A 24,131-nucleotide genomic window follows, 5' to 3' on the forward strand; every position below is an offset into this window, starting at 1 on the left:
TATAAAATTTCATATTTTTGTTAGCTTTTGTTTATTTTTATTTATTTTTTCTACTTTCTATTTTTACTCTCTCAAAATGCCGCCCCCTAACATATGCCGATCGCAAAATAGGGACACCTTTTTGCGATTCCAATAACTACAAAAGTTCCCATTTTTTACAACCTTTTCGATATAAAATTTCAGATTTTTTGTTAGCATTTTTTTTTATTTTCCTCTTTTACCATCTCAAAATGCCGCCCCCATGCCGCCCCCCTGACGCTCAGAAAATAGGGACACATTTTTTCTGATTCCGATACCCCCCAAAATTCCGATTTTTTACAACCATTTTGGTATAAAATTTCATATTTTTTGTTAGCTTTTGTTTATTTTTATTTATTTTTTCTACTTTCTATTTTTACTCTCTCAAAATGCCGCCCCCTAACATATGCCGCTCACAAAATAGGGACACCTTTTTGCGATTCCAATAACTACAAAAGTTCCCATTTTTTACAACCTTTTCGATATAAAATTTCAGATTTTTTGTTAGCATTTGTTTCGATTTTCCCCTTTTACCATCTCAAAATGCCGCCCCCATGCCGCCCCCCTGACGCTTAGAAAATAGGGACACATTTTTTCTGATTCTGATACCCCCCAAAATTCCGATTTTTTACAACCATTTTGGTATAAAATTTCATATTTTTTGTTAGCTTTTGTTTATTTTTATTTATTTTTTCTACTTTCTATTTTTACTCTCTCAAAATGCCGCCCCCTAACATATGCCGCTCGCAAAATAGGGACACCTTTTTGCGATTCCAATAACTGCAAAAGTTCCCATTTTTTACAACCTTTTCGATATAAAATTTCAGATTTTTTGTTAGCATTTTTTTAGATTTTCCTCTTTTACCATTTTAAAATGCCGCCCCCATGCCCCCCCTCCTGACACTAAAAAAGATAGGGACACATTTTTTCTGATTCCGATACCCCATTAAAATTCCGATTTTTTACAACCTTTTTGGTATAAAATTTCATATTTTTTGTTAGCTTTTGTTTATATTTTTTTATTTTTTCTACTTTCTATTTTTACCCTCTCAAAATGCCACCCCCTCAGGTGTGCCGCCCGGGGCGGCCTCCCCCCCCCCCCAGCTACACCAGTGTATATATACATTATGTATATATTATATATATATAGTATATATATATATATATATATTATACATTATATATATATATATTATATATATTTTGTATATATATTTTATATATATATTATATATATAATATATATATAAAATATATATAATATATATATATATAATGTATAATATATATATATATATATATATATATATATATACTATATATATATAATATATATATAATGTATATATACACTGGTGTCAACCAGGCAAAAGGGGAGAAAGAGGAAATTGAATAGTGTTGTGGACTTTTATATCGGGGTGAGTGTTCTGACTGCGCATGTCTAGAATTCCTTTCAGGAAAAGTGACGTTTCACATGTGTGCGTCCTTGTACACGTATGTGTTCGTACATGTGCGTGTGTGTGTATGAGGATGTGTATATGCGTGCGTGTGTGTGCGTATGTGCGTGCGTACATGTGGGTGTATATATGTGAGGAAAAACATGTTCGAACAAAAGTGATGACGAGTACTTTTCCTGATATTAATGCGTTTATTATCCAGTGTATTGTGTGTTGTTTTCACTGGTCGCCATGTGTTGTTTTTGCGACCAGTGAAAACAACACACACGCATTAATATCAGGAAAAGTACTTGTCGACGAGCGACGACCAATGTAAATTTGTGTATGCTACCTCGTGCTCGTGCGTAGTCCAAGCGTTCAGGGGTTAATACCATGCAAACGTAAATTTAAAACAGGGTTGAATATCAGACTCGTTTTCAGCGACCCCAAATGTGCGTTCCGTTCCATTTTCATTTTTTACATTCGTTTACAGCCGCTATCTTATGGACATCTCAAGTCAACCTTGCCAAATATAAATAAATATTTTATAAAGTGATATACTTTTATATAAACGAACACAAAACAATGAAAAAAAAATACACACACACACAATAGCCTTTGTTGAAATTTTTAATAGAGAAATAATTTTTATTTATTTTTTTATTTATACACATTCAACATCTCACCATTTGGGTCAAGGAACGCATTCCTTGACCGGCAGGTCACTTCCATCATCATCAGCATCGGTATAGTTCGCTTTCTAGCAGCCAGCTCCACTCCTACTTTCTGGAGGGAGGATGAGGAGGAGAAGGAGGTAGAAAGGGCTTTTGCTCTTTTTCGTCAGTTCGAATCTAGCCGGCCAAGAAGAAGGACACTATTTGGCTCCGTCTGAAAGGATTCTTGACGTTAAATTCTACGGTTTTTTCTCTCCTCCTTTGGAGAAAGACGTTTGTTTAGAACTTCATTGGTTGGTACTAAACTATTAACATTATTTTATTCTCAGTCATTATAAGGCAACAAGGTCTTACGACTGGAAGATTAATACCGGGTATTAAAAGACAAACGAGTCTTACAACTGGTAAATTATTATTCTCAAAGGACTAATGAAGGAAACTACCGTGTGTTGAGGAGTTCTTTTCTAAAAGAACAAAATTTAATTTCGCCGACGATACGAGCAGAATATCGCCCCTAGAAAGGAAATCCCCTCTTTGAAAGATTTTTCAACCAAAGTTTCCTTCAGAAAGGAAATCTTCCATAATTCAAGAATTTACCCTGTATTTGTACACATAAAGCCTACCAAAGCGGCTTTATGATCTTCTCTCCCCTTTGAATTAAAAAGCACATGAGCCTTCACAGAGGAAATTACTTCTTTCTCCCATTTTAGGTCAAGGAAATTTTTTGTTTGTCCTTTCGGAAAAGAAAAAAAAAGAACATTTTGTCAAAGAAAGACTGAACATTTTGTTAAAAGGACTGAATTCTAAACAAGGACTGTTTTCCGTTTTTTATATGTTCTTTTCTTTCAGCCTTTCTTGCAAGTAAGGATTGACGCCTTTTTTTGTATTTTTTTATATGTATTTTAAATGTTTCTTAAGAGTTTTTTTTAAACCCCAGCCTTGAGAAATAAAGGCAATCGATAATTTTTTTGTTTTAATAAACTTGAATCATTTTAAACTTATTCGGGTCTGCATTTCTTTCGCTCATTTCCACTAGTTAATCTTTTCCGAGAAATTTGCCATAAATGATTTTTTCCCCTTTTTTTCTTTCCTTTTTGTTACCATGAAAAACGGATTTTGGTGACGAACCCAAAATTTCGTCACGTTTTACTTGCTCACATCGAGTCACTAGTCACCTAATCTTCCGTTACGCTTTTTTTTTCTTTTCCTATGTATTTGACATATGACTAAAAACCGTTTTAGAATACTTCGAAAGGCATTAGATAACTGCTAGTCGCCCGAGGCGCCCGTACTTGGAAATGTCGATGGGACCGTCCAGCATTTTTGTACGCCAGAGTGTTTTCTTTTTTACTTTTGACTCGTATTTTATTATTAGTTTTTAAAAATATTTCCCTAAGAAAAAAAAAAGCATTTTTTTTACAAAATGTTTAACGCAAAAACAAACAAACAGCATGCGAATAATGTTCGAAAACTCGATTCATTTCTTGTTTTTGAATCCCCCAAAACTAGTGTAAATTACTAAATATGATTCTAATTTTATTTTATGTAGATCTGTTATTGTATTTTACAAATTCTTAGGAAAAAATCACTTGTCCGAACATTATTGTATTTTCTTTAACAAAGATTATATATATATATATATATATATATATATATATATATATATATATATATATATATATATACAGGGTGGGCCAAAATAAGGGTCCTATCTTTAAATTTGAATAACTTCCACAAATTAAAAGTTAAACTCACCAAACTTTATGTGTGTGTAGACTGACCCTTCCGAGATTTTTTTGAAATAAACAAAACAAATTTTGGCCGAAAAACACTTCTTAAAACTTACATGAATTTATGAATTTTTAAAAATAGGACCCTTATTTTGGCCCACGCTGTATATATATATATATATTTGAATAAGGGAGTAGTCACCAACAATGTGTATTTTTTAACATTATTTTATTATTCCATGTCTTGGTTTTTCATTGGGAATTATGTTTGGATCATTGTGATAATGTTTTTAAGTCATTGAAATCGTTTTTATGCGCGTTTCAGACGTTCTGTGATGCGTCCTCGTCAGAAATTATTTTCAAATGTGTTGGAGATGTAAAAATAGCGATTTTCATAGTTAATTTGAAGTTTTTCCAAGGAGTGGAGGCTTGTAAGTGTTTATTATTCATTGGCATGCTCAATTTTTATTACTCTTTTATTGGCCTTGGCTATCTCTTTCTGCTAATGTTTTTTTCTTTTCCTTTAGGGTGTGTGTGTGTGTGTGTGTGTTTGCTTTTGTTGGTTTGGGAATGTGTATATTGTTTTATAGTATTTTGGGGTTATTTGCTTCCTTAGGAAGGCGACTGTGGTCCGAGGTGAGGTCTTTACTAATGTGTATGTGTGGGGAGGGAGGACTAGCTCTTCTGAAATAAGGGTAGGGGTGCTTTCATTCTATTTTGATATTTATTTTTTGGATTCTTGGATTTTAGTATTGTGATTTTTCGTTTTAGTCTTTTCGGGTATTCCTTATATTATGTTTGTTTAGAAAGAGGGGTGTATTTAAAATATGTATAGGGGATTTTTTAATGTTTCTATTTATTTATTTGTCTCCCCATGTGGGTATGGCCAGACCCAGGATCGGTTCCTAGTGTGGGGAAGATTTTGTTCCCCAGAGGGGGGGGGGCATTGGAAGGGGTATAGGTATGGGAGGGGGATGATAGAAGGGATGATAGTTGTTTCAGTCATATATATATATATATATATATATTATAAATAGCACACGATAATTTCCACTGGCAAACACCGGAAGTGGTTTTAAAGAAGTTGCTTCATAATCATCATTAGCAGCAATTAGACGGACATAAAGTAGACGTACATTTTTAGTAAGACCGGCGAAAAAACATGGCGGATGACCTACGTATGACACTGAAAGTAATTAACGCTCCCTCTGACACGGGACCGGAACTTAGGGGGCATATGTGTATTTGTTTTGACTTTCCATACCTGAATGAACAACGAATTGTTACGTGGTGACTGGTGCGTGGTGTGGTGCTGTGCTGGTGCGGAAAGAAAACCCAAAACATTTTTATTTTATTTATCTTCTTACTTAAAAAGAAACGTTGGTCATTTCTTAAATACGACAAATAAATTCGAACAAAAACATAACGTTTTGGTACTTCTTGTGTAGTTTTTGCCACGAGTGTAAGACAAACCATTCTTTCACCTATATATATATATATATATATATATATATTATATATATATATATATATATATATATATATATATATATATATATATATATATATATGGGTTTGTTTTACTGTACACATAGATTCGAAAAAGTTGTCACAAAACAAATATATAAAAAATAAATGTTATCAAACGCAAGATAAGTTACTTTTCTACCCAACTGGATATGTTTTTAGTGTTTATATTTAATGTAACATGTTTATTCAGCTCGAAAACATACCGTGACATAGGCTGACATATATTTGGCGGGTTTTTAACAGTATTTTGACTGTTTTTTTTATTTATAACTCTTTTTCCCAAAACTTACCGTCTCCGAGAGAGTCGGCCGCCATTTCTTGGCCTTCGGGCTAAGACCAAAGTGTAGTAACTGTTCTTCAGATGCTGCTGCTGAGTGCTGCTGCAGTGCTGCACTTCTTGTTATCTTCTTAGTGAAGACAAATCCTTCACGACTGAGATAATGTTTAATTTTTGTTCCTTTTCTCCACGTTAAAAAACGACCCTGGTGTCTAACTCTGTCCGTGGGGGGTAAATAGGAACATTTATTTGTTATATATATATATCTTTTCTTTTTTTCAGTGATATAACTTTTTTTTTGTTTTGTTGGTGTCGAGGGAAAAAACAGCTAAGTGGAGAATAAAACATTAAATTTAAGACAAACAATTTTATTTGTAGGCGAAAAACAATGAGGGAAATATTACATGTGGTTTTTGTATTAAAATTAAACCCGGAACGCCGGAACGAACGGACAGTTGATCTTGCCTTTGGTAACATTTATTTGTTAAATATTTGTCTTTTAGCCACATTATTATTATTTATTTATTTATTTTCGTTTTGTTGTCTATACTGCAAAATGTCCATATCGAACTTTGAATTTCGATCATTAAACGAAGTGTAACAATAAATACAATTACCTGTGATTCATGAAAGCATATTATAGTTGATTTAAAAAAAATCTTTTTTTGTAAATAAAAAAGCACTTACCCAGCAGTAGAACCAGTTATTACGGCAACTTTGCCAGCAAGTTTTGCGAAATTCGACATTTTGTTTAACTTATGTGATAAAAACGATGTGAAATCGTAATGACAAAGTCCGGCTTAGATCGACCTTTCGGGCGTTCGTTCACCTTGCATAGAAATCAAAAAATATATGTAAATATTTGTTTACCGGGTTATTATATAAGTTGCTATCGACTTCCCTCCCCACGATGGCAGTTAAGGTCGGTTTTTAATGTGGGGGGAAATCTCACCCATTAAAAAGGATTGCGACAATTTTTTTTTTTAATTCCTTAGTCTAGAAGGATCTCTCCCTTACTGACGGGGTCCAGAACAGATACAATACTTTGATCATAGTCCGAATAGTGCAAGTCATGCGTGCGATGAGAATTGGAGAATAAAGAATTATTTTTTATTGTTTAAGGTACTTGTGCATTTTAACAATTTATGTTTTTATTTTAGGAGAGTTCTGTCCGTGTCAAAGGAAGAGTTAACAACTCCCTTCCCAAGTTAAGAATGGCTATCTAAATTTACAAGGGTATGTAAAAATGCACACAAGTCCCATCAAAATCTTTTTTTAATTGTTGAAACCAAATGCATAAAATAAAAAATAAGTTTGGCCTTTTTTGTTGTTGTTTGTTTTTGATAAACACCGGTTGGCACTTTCCGATTTTATAAACGGCTACCATGACCGAGTAGATATTTTCTGTTTTACCTTTTTATGGCGATGGATAGATTTTGTCAGTTTACATGATGATTTTTGAAGCTATAAAGGCACAGTTTAATCAGGAAATTAAAAAATGAAAAACAGTTTTTTTTTAATTATGCATTTCTTGGGCGTTGAGTTCCATGGCGACCAGCAGAAAAATTTACTGGGTAAATGTTTACTTTAACTACAACAGAACACTGACCAATAAAATTTGTTTTTGAATGTTTTCGGGGTCGCTGACAACGAATCTGATATTCAAACCCGTCGCAAATTTACCATTTGCATGGTATTAACCCCTGAACCCTCGCACTATTTTGTGCCGACACTCACCGCCATCGTTTATGCTATTCTTACATGATGCGGATGCGTTCGCGCATGGACGCGCGTAGTAAGGTGACTTGTCACATCGCGGAAGAATTTTTTAGCAGACATTTAAAATAACAAGAAAGTTTTTAAAAACAAAATGTAGTTCATTTTTCTGTGTTACGTAGTTTTTGATGCTTTTTTTAATTGATCTAAAAAATTAAGTTTTCGCGAGCGGTCTACAAAAGCATTTTTATTTTTCGTTTTTTATTTTTATTTTTTTTTTTTGAGGGGGGGGTCAATTATAAAACTTGTACAATACTTAACAGGTGCTTACTGCTTCTGCAGTTTAATTTACCGTTTTTCCATAAGTAACGCGCCGACATATACACCGAGCAGAAGAACTGTTTAATTTTTCACAAAAATTATGTTTACATAGGGCGGTGGAGGGGCAGGGGGGGACGGGTGGTGTATATATATTTTTTGTTTATATATATATATATATATATATATATATATATATATATATATATATATGTAAGTAAATTTTTGGTACAGCAAAATGGAAGGAGAAATTTCAGAGGAAACATAATTTAATTTAAATACCAAAAAAAACAAGAAATGGGCAGGTGAAATTAAAATTTCCTTAAGGCCTTATCGTCTGACCCTCTAAGAGGAAACGTCAGAATGATAAATTAAAAACTAAGAAAACGAATGAGGGAAGAGGGGAATTTTTGGTTTCAGTTGGAAGAACAGTGGAGAAAAAAAAAAAAAATTCTCACTGTTCAGGTGGTTTTAAATCAATGAATATCTCCAACTGGTGTTTCAGAATCTTTTGTCTACACAGGCTAGGTCGAGAGTTGTTAATAACTAACGCCTCAATGATATTGAGATGATAGTTCGACCTAGCACTGTATAAAACAGAAAACCACCCATCGGAATATTGATCGGCACACCTATTTATACTCAACAGGTGATTACCAATGGCGGATTCATGAGCTTGGGAGTGCCCGGATATATATATATATATATATATATATATATATATATATATATATATATATATATATATATATATATATATATATATATATATATATATATATATATATATATATATATATATATATATATATATATATATATATATATATATATATATATATATATATATATATATATATATATATATATATATATATATATATATATATATATATATATATATATATATATATATATATATATATATATATATATATATATATATATATATATATATATATATATATATATATATATATATATATATATATATATATATATATATATATATATATATATATATATATATATATATATATATATATATATATATATATATATATATATATATATATATATATATATATATATATATATATATATATATATATATATATATATATATATATATATATATATATATATATATATATATATATATATATATATATATATATATATATATATATATATATATATATATATATATATATATATATATATATATATATATATATATATATATATATATATATATATATATATATATATATATATATATATATATATATATATATAAAACAAAAAAAACGAAAGATATTTTTAATAAAAATAAAGGTACTGGTCGCGGTAAGAGTTCCCTGCCGGACACCCTCCAAAAACAATGATGTCTCCCGTTTCTCGCGCAGCCGCAAAGGACATGTTTTAGTTGCCATAGTAACAACACTTTTTATCGACATTGTTTTACTGTTTAAAGACATTACTACACATTTATTAATAATATCTCACTTTTAATCACTTTTATCGACTTTTAAAAACTTTTTTTTTTACTCTTTTTAAATGACAACGTTAATGTTTATGAATATTGAAATAAAACATTACTACACATTTATTAATATCTTTTTTTTTCTTTACTGTTTATGTGTCAATTTTATCGACTTTTTTTTCTTATATTGAATATTGAAATAGAAGACATTACTACTACACATTTATTAATAATATCTTTTTTTTTTACTGTTTTACTGTTTGTGTCACTTTTATCGACTTTTTCTTTTATGAAAGTTATCGGCGGTTCTTGAAATTTACTTACCACAAAACTTGTCGGCGGTTCTTGAAATTTACTTACCACAAAATGATGATAGAATAATAAATTTACTTACGTTTAATCAATGTTATTTTCTTTTTTAAATAGCATTTACTTTTTAAATGACGACGTTTTTACTGTTTATGAATATTAAAAGAAAAATAATTACTAAACATTTATTAATAAGAAAATGGGTGCTAGTGCACTTATGATCCGCGCTATATTTTAAATCGTATTTCTAAGCTTAAAGTTTAATGTTCATAAACAGTAAAAACGTCGTCATTTAAAAAGAAAATGCTATTTAAAAAAGAAAATAACATTGATTAAACGTAAGTAAATTTATTATTCTATCATCATTTTGTGGTAAGTAAATTTCAAGAACCGCCGACAAGTTTTGTGGTAAGTAAATTTCAAGAACCGCCGATAACTTTCATAAAAGAAAAAGTCGATAAAAGTGACACAAACAGTAAAACAGTAAAAAAAAAAAGATATTATTAATAAATGTGTAATAATGTCTTCTATTTCAATATTCAATATAAGAAAAGAAAAAGTCGATAAAATTGACACATAAACAGTAAAAAAAAAAAAATTCGATAAAAGTGACACATAAACAGTAAAGAAAAAAAAAAGATATTAATAAATGTGTAGTAATGTATTTTATTTCAATATTCATAAACATTAACGTTGTCATTTAAAAAGAGTAAAAAAAAAGTTTTAAAAAGTCGATAAAAGTGATTAAAAGTGAGATATTATTAATAAATGTGTAGTAATGTCTTTAAACAGTAAAACAATGTCGATAAAAAGTTGTTTACTATGGCAACTAAAACATGTCCTTTGCGGCTGCGCGAGAAACGGGAGACATCATTGTTTTTGGAGGGTGTTCGGCAGGGAACTCTTACCGCGACCAGTACCGCATTTTCTTTTTAAATGACGTTTTTACTGTTTATGAATATTAAAAGAAAAAATAATTACTAAACATTTATTAATAAGAAAATGGGTGCTAGTGCACTTATGATCCGCGCTATATTTTAAATCGTATTTCTAAGCTTAAAGTTTAATGTTTTTTTCGTGCTGAAATAACGTTATTATTTAAAAAGCCATTCTTAACATGGGGAGGGTGCAAATTCGCATAAAAAAGTAGAATCTCATTTTACGGAATTAGCTAAGAGTGTTAATTTACAATAACACCTATGGCACCATTGGCAGTTCTGCATGTCAGTAACATGAAGCGAATGCGTGTAATTTAGTTTCAAGAACCGCCGACAGATGTCGTTTGTCAGCCAAAGAACCGGGGTAGATAACTATTGTTGTAATGAAAAAAAAAAAAAAAAGTTTCATTCAACACACAAAACTAAAAACACATAGAAATGAAAAAAGTTGGGAAATTATTTTAATATTCATTTTAAGAAAATGCTATTAAAAAAGAAAAAGTCGATAAAAGTGAGACATAAACAGTAAAAAAAAAAGAAGATATTATTAATAAATGTGTAAAACGTAGTCATTTAAAACAGAAAAGAAAAAGTCGATAAAAGTGACAAACAGTAAAACAGTAAAAAAAAAAAGAAGATATTATTAATAAATGTGTAGTAATGTCTTTTATTTCAATATAAGAATAATTTCAATATTTCATATATATAATATTTCAATATAAGAAAAGAAAAAGTCGATAAAATTGACACATAAACAGTAAAAAAAAAAAAAGATATTAATAAATGTGTAGTAATGTATTTTATTTCAATATTCATAAACAGTAAAACAATGTCGATAAAAAGTTTTGTTACTATGGCAACTAAAACATGTCCTTTGCGCCTGCGCGGGGAGAAGTCATTGTTTTTTTAGGGTGTTCGGCAGGGAACTCTTACCGCGACCAGTACCAAAATAAAATTTTATTAACAAAAACGAAATAATTTAATTTTTAAACGAAAAAAGTCAATTTAGTATACCTTTTTGCTATTTTTTTTTTTTTCCTTTTTACTCAACTCACAAGTGGTGTGTCTGAGTCTCTCACCACTCACATAGGAAATGTCAACTATTATAGGTTTTCGGGTATGTTTACAAAGAATAAACACCCCAACATCCCGATGTTAAGAACAGCTTTCGAAATAGACCCCCCAACCTTGTCAGCATACCTGAAAACCTATAAAAGTGAGTGGTGACTGGTGAGTGAGTGTGTTTGTTTAACGGCATTTCAACCTCTAAGGGTCATTTAATACCAAAAAAGTTTTGTTGATATAATAGGTTTTCAGTTTCTTGTAAAAATATTTTAAGTTTCTTGGAAAGTTTCTCTTTTGAAGCAAGATGTTTTAGGTATTCCGAAAAATTGTTTTAGTTGTAAGAGGTGTGTTTTTCTAAAATGAATTTTACTTGTTTACTTTATAGGAGTTTGAATACATTTGTTTCTTTTAAATAGTTTATGATTTGTTGGGGTTCCACTTCTTGGAACACTTTTCTAATGTTTGTTGTTTTAAAATATTTCTTCCGAGTGTGTTTGTGTTTTCTACATTCTGTCAGTAGATGTTTAATTGTTAGTTGTTGGTTGCAGAGTGTGCAATTTGGTGTTTCCTCCGTTTTGATTAGGTAGGAATGAGTTAATTTTGTATGTCCGATTCTTATTCGGTTTAGTACAATTTTTTCTCTTCTTCCCTAAAATTTTTTTTGTTTTTCGTTTATAATTATTGGTTGGTGTTCGTGCAATTTGTTTGCAGTGCATTTGTTCCATTCCTCTTGCCACTTGCTTTCTATATATCCGTTGATTTTTCTTTTTAGGTCTGTGTGCGGTATTTTAATTTTTTCCATTTGGTGGTTTGTGGCTTCTTTAGTCAGTTTGTCTGCCTTTTCATTTCCTGGGATGCCGACATGACTTGGTATCCAGGCTATTATAATTTTTTTATTTTTTTATTGTTTTTTTCGGTTATTTCATTGTATTCTTGTATAATTTCTGTGATAAAAGGGTGTTTTGATTTTACTTCAAGGGCAATAATACAGGATAGGGAGTCTGTATGTATTATGAATTTTTGTTCATTGATGTCTTTGATGTGTTTGAGAGCTATTTTGATGGCCTGTAGTTCGGCTGTATATATTGAAGCCTCGTTGGGCAGTCGTATTTGATATTGATTTTGTCCATCTGTGCATGCTGCACTTGTTCCGTTTATAGTTTTAGACCCATCGGTGTATATTTCTATGTATTCTGCATATTTTTCTTTTAGTTCTCCAAAGTTGCTTCTGTTTGTTATATTATTTGTAATGTTTTTCTTGTAAGCAGTAAGTGTTAGGTCGGTTTTTGGTTTGTGTAATGTCTATGGTGGTCTGTCATTTATTTTTTGAGTAATTATATTGTTGGAGTTTTCATTGATTTGATGTATTATTTCTTTAATTATGTGTCCAAAGGAGAGTATACTTGTTGGTTTCCCTGAATAAAAATTTGTACATTATGGGTTAAAGGTAGTTTTGTATGGGTGGTTTTCGGGGTTGCTTTGTAGTTTTGTTGCATATTGTAACACTAGTTTTTCCCATCTTAAATGCAGGGTTAGTTCATGCAGGCTTTCCATTGGTGAAGTTCAATAGGCTCCCAGGTTAAGTTTTAAACTTTGATTCTGTATTGTTAGTAGTTTGTTTTTGTAGGATTTGTAAGTAGAGCTGTATATGGCACAACCGGTCCAGTTTGGATCTGATATGTGAGCGATATATTTTGAGCATTGTATCTTGGTCTGCTCCCCAGTCTAGGTTTGATACTATTTTTAAGATATTTATTTTTTTAAGTATTTTTGTTTTAATTTGTTAATGTGCTCCTTGAAGTTTAGTTTATTATCAAAAATAATACCTAGAAATTTGGTATGTTGTACGACTGGTATTAGTTGCCCATCTAGTTTGAGCTGTGGGTCAAGGTGGTGTTTTTGTTTCTTACAAAAGTGGATACATGTGGTTTTGTTTTTGGACATTTTGAATCCATTTTGGTTAACCCAAAGATCTATTTTGTTAAGGCAATATTGCATTTGTCTTTCGATAGTTGGCATATTTGGTGATGAACAAGTTATTGGAAAGTCATCAACAAATAATGTTTTTTTCAAATCCCATGTTAACATTTTTGATTATACCGTTGATTTTAATTAGAAAAAGGGTGGCAGATAGTACACTACCCTGTGGTATCCCTGTTTCTTGTGTGTATTGATATGATTTTATATTTCCTAAGCATACTTTAAATGTTCTGTGGGATAAGAATTCTTGGATAAATTTTGCTAGGTTTCCTCTGATTCCCATAATATGAATATCTTTTAAGATTCCGTACCTCCACGTGGTGTCATATGCTTTTTTGATAGTAAAAAAGATTGAGACCACTTGATGGTTTCTTATTAGACCGTTACGAATATATGTTTCTAGTCGAATAAGTTGGTTGTTAGTACCTTGATTTTGTCTAAATTCGCTTTGGTGTGTAGAAATGAGGTTATATTTTTCTAAATGCCACATTAGTCTTGTATTGACCATCCTTTCTGTTGTTTTGCATATATAGCTTGTTAGGGCGATGGGATGATAATTGGTAGGGTTGGAGTGATTTTTTCCTGTTTTAAGAATTGGGATGATATTGGATTCAACCCAGTGTTTTGGGAAATTGTTAGTCCACCATATGTTGTTAATTATCTGTAAGAGAATGTTGAGAGATGTGCCTGGCATGTGCTTTAGAAATTGATAGTGGATGTCGTCTGGACCGGTAGCTGTATCTTTACTTTTATGAATTGCATTTTTTAGTTCTGTTATAATGAAAGAGATGTTATAGTATTCTTGTGAATAGGATGTGAAGTTGAGTTTTTCTTTTTCTGCGTTGTTTTCATATTTTTGGAATTTGGGGGAGTAGTGGTTGGATGATGAGTTTTGGCTGAATTCATTTGCGATTATGTTTGCTATTTTTTTTTTTGTTTATAGTTTGTCTACCAGTACTTATATTATTTATTGGTGTTCCAAGTTTTTTTCCAGTTATTTTTCTTATTATTTCCTATGTTTTTTTTGATGGCGTGTTGTTGTTCAATTTGGAAATATAGTCTTGCAAGGTTTCTTTTTTGCTTTTCTTTTATAATATAGCGCGCTTTTGCTCGTGCTTGTAGGTATTTTTGAAGGTTGGGTTTTGTAGGATGTTGTTTGAAGTGTTTTAGCATTTTTTTCCTGTTGGTTATTGCTTGCTTACATTCTATTGTGAACCATGGCGTTGATTTTGGGTGTGGTTTGGTGGAAGATTTTGGGATTGTCTTGATTGCTATTTCGTTTAGTGTATTGGTGAAAGCTAACATAGGATCTGGTTTGTTAACTATTTCTTGATTAATTAGATTTATGCAAAGTTTGCTAAGTTCAGTCCAGTTAGCTTTATAAATTCGCCATTTTGGTTTTGATTCTTCTGTTGTAGGTTCTTGGGTTTTGAGAAAAATTGGGAAGTGATCGCTGCCGCATTAGTCGTTATGTACCTCCCATTAGAAGTCCATAAATATTGTGAGGGAGCATAGTGTTAGGTCGATAGTTGATGTCGTTCCTGTGCCTGGGTGAAGGTATGTATGTGTTTTGTCGTTAAATATAGCTATTTCGGGTGATTCCAGTGATGATTCAATGATTTTCCCAGTTTGGTTAATATTCTCACATCCCCACATTTTGTTATGGGCGTTGAAGTCCCCCCCATTAATATAAAAGGTGTGGGGAGTTGTGTTATCAGCTCTTCAATTTCAGTTTTATTTAGTTTATGTTTAGGTGGAATGTAGATTGAACAAATAATTGTTGGTCGGTGGAGTGTAGCTTTAATTGCTATTGTTTGAAGGTTTGTTTGGAGTTGTAATTTTATATGTGGTATCTGTTTTTTTATTATAATTGAGGTGCCACCTATTGGTCGGTTATCTGTTTGTGATCTATTTGTTTGATTGTAAATGTGGTATCCTTTGAAGTTGATGGTGTCCATTTCTTTTAGAAGAGTTTCCTGTAGGCCAATTATGCTGTTTGATTTCTTCGTAGTTTGTTCCACTGTATGATGTTTTTATCCATTTGCATAAATAAGTTCGTTTTATTTTGTTTGGTTTTTGTTTAGGTTTTTATATCTAGTATTCTATTGATTTTTTATTTCTTCTGTTGTAGCCAAGGTGAATTCATGGCTTTTTATGACACCTTTTGATGTGTTTAATCTTTCATGGGCAAAACTTTTGCATTTATAGATATGGAATTTTTCCGTCTCTAAGATGTTTTTTGCGTCTTTATAATTGTCTACTGTGACAAGTAGATTGCCATTCTTCATTTTTTTTTGCTGTTTTTGGGTTGCTATTTTGAGACAGAATTTTTTCAATTAAGAATGGAGACAGATCGCTGATCTTTTTTCCTTCTACAGTTTCGATTACTATGAATCTTGGGTATTTTTCTTTATCAATTATTTCATAGTTATATTCTTGTTCACTGTCTGAGCTGGTTACGTCAGAGTGGGTTCTTTTCGATTTTGTTGTATTTTTTTGGTTTCTGGGTTTTTTGTTTGGGTTTATTATATCCATGGAAGTTTGTTTAGATTTTCATCTCTTTTGCTCCCCACCCTCCTTGGAGCCCGAAACTGGGAGATGTAAGGGGGGAAACCCATTCACCTTTTCATCCCAGGGATACAAAAAAGGTATACTCAATTGGTTGAGTTTGTTCCATCATTTCCTGTTTCCTCCTTTAGTTTCTTCTTTCCCAGTTTGATAGAAACATTGGTTAGGGAGCAGTTGTGTGGTTTTGTCTCATCAATTGATTGACCCTTGCAATCACCTTCTAACACTTACCTGGTTTATCTATGTTTGTAGTAATAAGATATTGTATTATCTTTAGATTAAATTTGGTTATTTATTTATTTTTTTTTTAATGTTATAGTTGACATTTTCAGTGTAAGTGTTAGGGCTTGACATGACTAGCCAATTGATCGGATCGGGCCTCTCCAACCGCCTGTCTAGCCTAGTACAAGGCCAAAGTGGAATGTTGCAACTGATACTTTTATTTTCCCTAGGCATCAGTTGCTCAGTCACCAGGATCCGTTTCCTAGGCATCACGGGTTGCTACCCACGGCCAACAGGTAGCTCCATTGAAGGACTTTTATGCTCTGCAAGGGGGCAGTCGGTGTATTCTAATGCCCCATCGACAGGGCCCCTATAAAAGTTGACGTGTCGAATGTGAACAATGAGTTGGACGTAATGTAAAAATGTACCAAATTTAAAACCTAGCAAAATTTAAATTTCCGTTCGATTTTTACAACAACCGTAAAATAGAGCATTCTCCGCGAGGGTCAATGTCAAGTTTCTTTCCAGCTCCTCAAAACACTTTAAATTGACGACTAACGAATATCACGCTTAATTTGGGGCAGATAAGTAATTTTCATGATATGAAGAAATTACTTTTTCCAAAAGTGGGAGTTCGCTTTCCTATATAAATTTAACATAAAATGAGCACCCACTTAGTAATTTTGGTGCTAATGCAGAGAGTGATCCGCGTTATTTTTGAAATCGTATTTCCAAGTTTAATTAAAGTTTTATGATATGTTTTTTTATTCAATTGTAAGATTAAAGTACAGAATAGGTACAAAACACCCTTCCCTCCCCATGTTAAGAATGGCTTTTTAAATAATAACGTTATTATTTCAGCACGGATCACTCTCTGCATGAGTACCGTAATTTCTTCATATCATAAAACAAATTAAACTGTGATATTCGTTTTCAGAACCCCTGAAAACCGGCACTGTTTTTTACTAAGAGATTCATTCATTTTTTCATCTCCTAATTTAGGACGCTAATAATGTAAGCTTACACGAGCGGTTTACAAAGCGGTTTACTTTTGTTTTTAATTCTTTTTTCATTATAGAACTTGTATAATTTTTAACAGGTGCTTCTGCAGTTAATTATTTCACAAAAATTTTGTTTACATTAGGGAAGTGTTCGCTGAAATCAGGCTGCTACAACACCCCCTGATCCCCACCGCCTCCCCTAATGTAAACAAAATATCTTAAATGGAAACGAAAACATACACCTAAACACGGGGAAAAAGTACAAATTAAAAAAAAAGACAATATGCCGTAAAAAAAAAGTATGAAAACAGTATTAAAGAAGAAAAAAAAGAGAAATTGTTAAATGTCTCGATTTAAAAAAAAGAAAGAAAAAGAAATATATGTTGAACGAAAGAAAGAAGAAAAAGTAAACACAAATTAAATGTAAACGAATCTCTTAGTAAAAAAAAGCGCCAGTTTTCGGGGATGCTGTAAACGGATATTACAGTTGAATTTGTTTTATGATATGAAGAAATTACTAAGTGACCAGAAAGTGGCTGCCCATTTTACATTAAATTTATATAGGAAAGTGATCCCCCACTTTTTGAAAAAGTAATTTCTTCATATCATGAAAACTACTTATCATCTAGGCAATAAATATGAGGGAAAACAGATATGCGCATCTCATGAAACATGCCACCTTGACTACATATCTCAATTTACCATGGATATACGTCACGTCAAAGGAAGATTCAATACAGTCGCCGATACAGAATGTACATTAATGCATTGGATGAGAACTTATTGAGTCAGGACCTGATTGCTGATGAACAAAAAACCGAGTCAACCTTAACGTCAGTCATAAAGCAAACCTCTCTGTGTTCAGTAGAATTACCATCTGCGTTCAGCGACAAAACATTATGCGGTGACGTTACGCTAGAAGCACCACGATCGTACATTCCTCCTTCACTGCGGAAGAGAGTATTCGACCAACTTCACAACCTATCTCATCCCAGCAAGCAAGCTACATTCAAACTCATAGCCAATCATTTGGTCTGGCCTAACATGAATGTGGACATCAGGAATTGGGCCTCTGTATGCATAGAATACCAAAAGTGCAAGATCCACACCAAATCACCAGTCAGAACTTTTGCCACCCCACGTGCATTTCTTTTGCACATTCACATAGACATCATGAGACCTTTCCCACTATGCCAGTGATATCAGTACCTGTTAACAGTCATAGACCAATTTTCCAGATGGACGGTTGCTGACCAATCAAAAATACTCGACCACCACTGTGGTGAAAACTATCTTCACTAACTGGATAGCAAATTTCGGCATACTCTAGGTTTTCACAATGGACTGTAGACCACAATTTTAATCGGCACTTTTTAATGAATTCTCCAAGTTATTCAGTGTTAAACATATTAAGACAACAGCATACCACCCATGCGCTAACGAACTTGTTGAATGATTCCACCAATCTTTGAAAACATCCCTATCAGCGAAACTCAGCACACACAACTGGGTCGAAAATCTGCCTTTGACAATGCTGTCCCTCCACAATACACTAAAAACCGATCTAGAGTGTGCAACCGCAGAACTAGTGTATGGGATGTCTCTCCCTGCCAGTCCAATTTTTCCACACTCCCACTCCGACCTCAACAAGTTCATTTGTGCAGAACATCCGCCACAAAATGTTGAAACTTACATATACCCTTCCTCGCTGATAGGAATCCCCATCATATTTGCCTCAAAATCTGGAGAAAAGCAAATTCGTTTTCATCAGAAATGATGCAGTTAAAAGACCACTCACACCAAATTACCAGGGTTTTTTCAAAGTTTTACAGTGAGCCAAGAAACACATCACTATAATTCAGAACAACAACAAAGATACAGTCTCTATCGATCGCATTAAACACGCTTGGATGGAGAGAGATTTCTCTCAAATGAACCCACCGACAGAAGCACCCAAACTTGGCATCTGCACCAAATCAGGAAGAACAGTTCACATTCCTGACATCTTATAAACATACATTTATTACTGAATTAATTTTCCTAATCAATTTTCTAAGAAGGGGACCATATTGTAGCCTCACCGTCACCCTAGCAACAATGGTATGGGCTACTCAACTAAAAACAATAACAACACGCAACACATATCTACTCACCAACTGGATGTCAACACTCCGATTCCTCTAGACGAAATGCATAAAATTCGCCTCTCATGCATGCGCCTTTACGCACCCTTCCAGCTAACATATAAAAACGAAAATATTTCATCAACCCCTCAACCCAACAAAATTCATTCTTTTGTGGACGTAGATGAAGACACCCCATATGACAGAGGCTATTGACTTTCTAGCCAATTAAAATGCGCAAAAAAGTATATTTTCTGAGTTGAATCTGGAGCTGATTTCTAGGTTGAAATTGCTATATAAGAACAATGATTTGTCCATCTTGTCAGTAGGCATCTCGGAATCAGCAGGCACAGCAGCTCTCCGCTCACTCATATGACCGCTTCAACAGACGACTCTACAGGCAGTAGTCAACCCTACAGCAACGATACACTCACTGATATTCTCAGTGTAACTGCTATCGTCCGCACCAACAACACTACAACAGTCCATTTAAAGACACCTCTTATCAACTGCCCATTTTCAGGGCAACTCGGTTCTTAAACCTCATACGTGTAGGACTGCAGGCCACAGCCTTTTTAAAGGAAAACTTCCCAGTTTCCGACCGACTCCCAGTAAGTACCTCAATTACAGACCAGCCAGACATAACCTGCTTGTAGACCTCAGGCCTATGAAGACCTACCACTACTAGTCCTGCCGAAAGACCTGATTTCAACGAACACATCCCGTTTCTGCAGAAGATAATTTTTCTATTTATTTTCTATTTCAAGAAAATAAATTCTATATAAATTTTATATCCGCCTTGGTCATCTTTGCTTGGTTGTGTTCAACTCACTTTTTATTTTTCTTCAGTTTGCGGGGTTAACATATGTATTAGCCCTACAACATATTTACCTTAGATTTAAACCACCGGAAATGTTTGTTTACAAATTTACGTAAAGAGACTTTTTGAAATGATGCTTGACCGTGAATAGAATTTTACTTTTAAAATGCTTTAAAAGACAATTCGGCAAAGTTGACTTCATTAGTCTTCAAAATGGTGCGAACGTATGGAAAAAGTGGAAGGGAATGCAAATTTTAACGAAACGAAAATTAGCAAGTTAACTGTACAGCCTAACAAGAAAAAAAAATCTAAAAAACAACAACTCGACTGCTGATAACAACTAAGAAATGTTTTTTTTTATGAAATTGTTATGTGAAACTATCGTCCTATTTGGAAAAGAAAAAACAAAATGAAAGTTTCTTAATTTTTTTCATTGTTTTGTTTTGGTAATTATGCAGAGAAAGGCAGACAAAATTCAATTTTTGCGATATCTTTTGTTTATTAAAATCTTAAAAAGTTGTCTACCTCCATTTGTTCAGCTTACTCCTTCTTTTCATTTCATTTCACAGGGCTTGTCCAGAATTCTCCCTTATATTAAAAAACATAAATAAAGAAAAATCTGTTTGATATATGCATCCGCGATAGAAAGAAAATATTGCATTCCAAAAATTATGTAAATTGATCAAATTGTTTTATTTTTTATAAAGAAAATTATTTTTAAGTGAATTTGAGTTTTTCCAATGTCCCCATGTTAAGAATGGCTTTCTATAATCTGGCAAGTTTGAATTATTTGGAGTTATCTCTTTTGTTTTCAGTCTGTTTTTAGATGATGTCATAATATCGTCCCTAGTCACTTCTTAGCTACAAAATTTGATTTTCTTATTTAAAAATAAAACTGCTTGATCACTTTATATGATTTTTGGTGTATGATATTTTTTTCCGTCATGAGTGCGTGCATCGTTTTTTTTTTTTTATTTTGTAATATAGGGGTAATTCTGAATAAGCACTCATTACTTAAATACAATTCTCGCCTTTTTAGTTTATTTATTTATTCAAGAAGAATTTTTATTTTAATTTTTGCAGACTTTTGTCTTTCTATTAGGTCGAGAAGAAAGTTTTTGCGGAATTTTTAATTTTGATTTCAAATGATATATTTTCAAATAAGTTTTTGTCATAATACCTTTACTGTATATATCATTTTAAAGAGTGTTTTTCATTCTATCTAATCGTTTAAATTACAATCGTTTTAAAACAATTATGTAATCTTTTCAGAACGTTGATGGAAAAAAAGCAAATTTGCGCAATTTTCTTATTTTAATTCAAGCTAGGTCGAAAAGCTGCTGAAACAGCTTGTGACATCAATGAAGCGTTTGGCCCAGGAAAGCACTACTGAATGCACAGCACAATAATGGTTTAAGAAATTTTGTGTTGGCGACGAGAGTCTTGAAAATGATGAGCGTAGTGGTCGGCCATCAGATGTTGACGATGATCAATTAAGAGCCTTGATGTAAGCCAATCTGCGCACAACTGTTCGAGATCTTGCTTCTGAATTGAATTAGTCATAATATACGCAAGGATTTCCAATGACTTGAGAAAAATTTTGAAAAATGGGTGCCTCATAAATTGAACGGCAACTAAAAGAAACGCCATTATGAAGTATCATCTTCCCTTATTACTATACTTTGATCTTTAAAATATTTCGTGAATTAAAACTTTTGAGATTTGATCATTAGGACTGTCTAGAATATGTTAGCACGCATTTTAAACTTTTATTGATTTTTTTATTATTATTTTATAGAAATACTCACTCGTAACATTGTTGTGTATGAAATAGGACAAAAACACTTTGTAAATTAGCTGACACGTTGGCATGAACTCGAATTGATACAAAACTTGGAATGAAAAATAGGCAAGTAACATGTTTTAGTGAATTAGGTTTTATATAACTTTATAAATAAAGTTATATAAAAATAATTTATTTAAAACTAATTATGTTGCGAACCAAATATTTTTATAAATAAAGTTATATAAAAATCATTTAAGTTATATAAAAATAATTTATTTAAAACTAATTATGTTGCGAAACAAATATTTTTATAAATAAAGTTATATAAAAATCATTTGTTATATAAAAATAATTTATTTAAATCTAATTATTTTGTGAAACAAATATTTTTATAGATATCTTAATTGTTTTAAATAAAATATTTTTAATTAGATTTAAAAAAATGGGTAATAATTACAGCCCGTTGATTAAGAATGAGTGCTTTACGCCAAGTTGATGGTTGATATGGTTAAATTTGGGCTCATCTTTGCACTAAATACGAATCGCTATTAATCCATAGCTGTGCATCAAATTAATACCATAATACTTAGTTCACTGCACCTTATCATTACAAAGGTCCTTACAAAATTTTGGATAGGTCCAGTAGTTTCCAAGAAAAAGTGGCATCAGCAAACAGACTAAGAGAAATATATTATAGATAACTCACTAAAAGATTTTACTTCTTTTTATTAAACCTCTTTTTAATTCTTATTTTTATATCGATCTATGCCAGTACCTAATACTAAATTGGGTTCAACAACTTTCAGCATGTCAAAATCTCAACAAACTTTCAGCACGTCAAAATCTCAACAAACTTTCAGCATGTCAAAATCTCAAAAACTTTCAGCACGTCAAAATCTCAACAAACTTTCAGCACGTCAAAATCTCAACAAACTTTCAGCATGTCAAAATCTCAACAAACTTTCAGCACGTCAAAATCTCAACAAACTTTCAGCACGTCAAAATCTCAACAAACTTTCAGCACGTCAAAATCTCAACAAACTTTCAGCATGTCAAAATCTCAACAAACTTTCAGCACGTCAAAATCTCAACAAACTTTCAGCATGTCAAAATCTCAACAAACTTTCAGCATGTCAAAATCTCAACAAAAGAAAAAACAATTCATGTAACTACTGCATATCACCTTCCCAATAAAATTTGGGCAACCACATTTTATTTTTATTTTTCAAATATACTGAATTATGATAAAAGATTAGTATTTTTCAACAAGTTAGAATAAAACTATAATGTCACTAATGGCAACTGCTCCCTAAATACTAACTTGTATAAGCTACTTTCTTTTCATTTAGGTCAGAGGAGGTTGGGGTGATATTTAAACTTAAAGCTAGTGGTATGATTAATGGAAGGTATGTTTTAATTTTGTTTCTGAAAAAGAAAAAAATTTAGGCAACATTCATTTTATTTTTAAGTTTCAAAGATAAGGAGAGCGTAATTTTGCAGTTGTTAATGACTTATTTGCAAGTAATGTTGAAATTGGTGCCAGTAGATGTCACAAGAGTAGAGGACAATCTTTCTCAACTAATGGGGACACAGCATTCAATGAGTTATGGCTGCCTAAACGTCAACATGTAGAAACAGACGAATATACAAGTAACGATGGTGGTTCACCCAACACGCAGAGTGGCAAAAATGTTGGCCTCCCTCTACCTCAACACTTCTAATAGCCAAAAATAGTTTAAAATTACAAAGTATGAAGAATGTTTTCATCAACACATGTATTATACTAAATGAAGTTACCTTATTCTTGCATACATTTTTACAATAAAAGTCTTATTTCAGATCAGTATAACTTAGTACCACACGCACAGCACACATTCGTTGCAGATGTCATGTATCAACAACTGTTTCTCATGTACTCTCCCCACAGCAAACCACAAATAGTTCAGGCTGTTTGACTTTGATCACTGTTATTTCTGTTGTAGAGATGAAACAATTAAAATATTTTTTGCAATTCCAATACAATTACTGATTCTTTCTTAATTCCTAATTCCAATACAATTACCGATTCTGTTCCTAATTCCGATACAATTACCGATTCTGTTCCAAATTCTTACTTCCGATACAATTACCGATT

At 32.1% G+C, this 24,131-nt stretch overlaps 2 protein-coding genes across 2 annotated transcripts in view; one reads left to right on the forward strand and one right to left on the reverse strand.

The window, feature by feature from the left end:
• The window catches only part of LOC145268774 (dehydrogenase/reductase SDR family member 2, mitochondrial-like), a 58,352-nt gene extending 50,915 nt beyond the window's left edge, over window positions 1–7,437 (reverse strand). Inside the window, exon 1 of the mRNA XM_080124380.1 lies at window positions 6,353–7,437. Coding sequence (XP_079980506.1) covers window positions 6,353–6,411 — 59 coding nt within the window. The 5' untranslated portion in view covers window positions 6,412–7,437. The remainder of the gene's footprint in view (window positions 1–6,352) is intronic.
• Window positions 1–24,131, forward strand: part of LOC145268772 (thymidine kinase 2, mitochondrial-like) — a 121,177-nt gene that overhangs the window by 42,158 nt on the left and 54,888 nt on the right. The window lies entirely within an intron of this gene.

This window comes from Euprymna scolopes, chromosome 44 (genome assembly GCF_053919585.1).
Source record: "Euprymna scolopes isolate OS-2025 chromosome 44, ASM5391958v1, whole genome shotgun sequence".
Lineage (NCBI taxonomy): Eukaryota > Metazoa > Mollusca > Cephalopoda > Sepiida > Sepiolidae > Euprymna > Euprymna scolopes.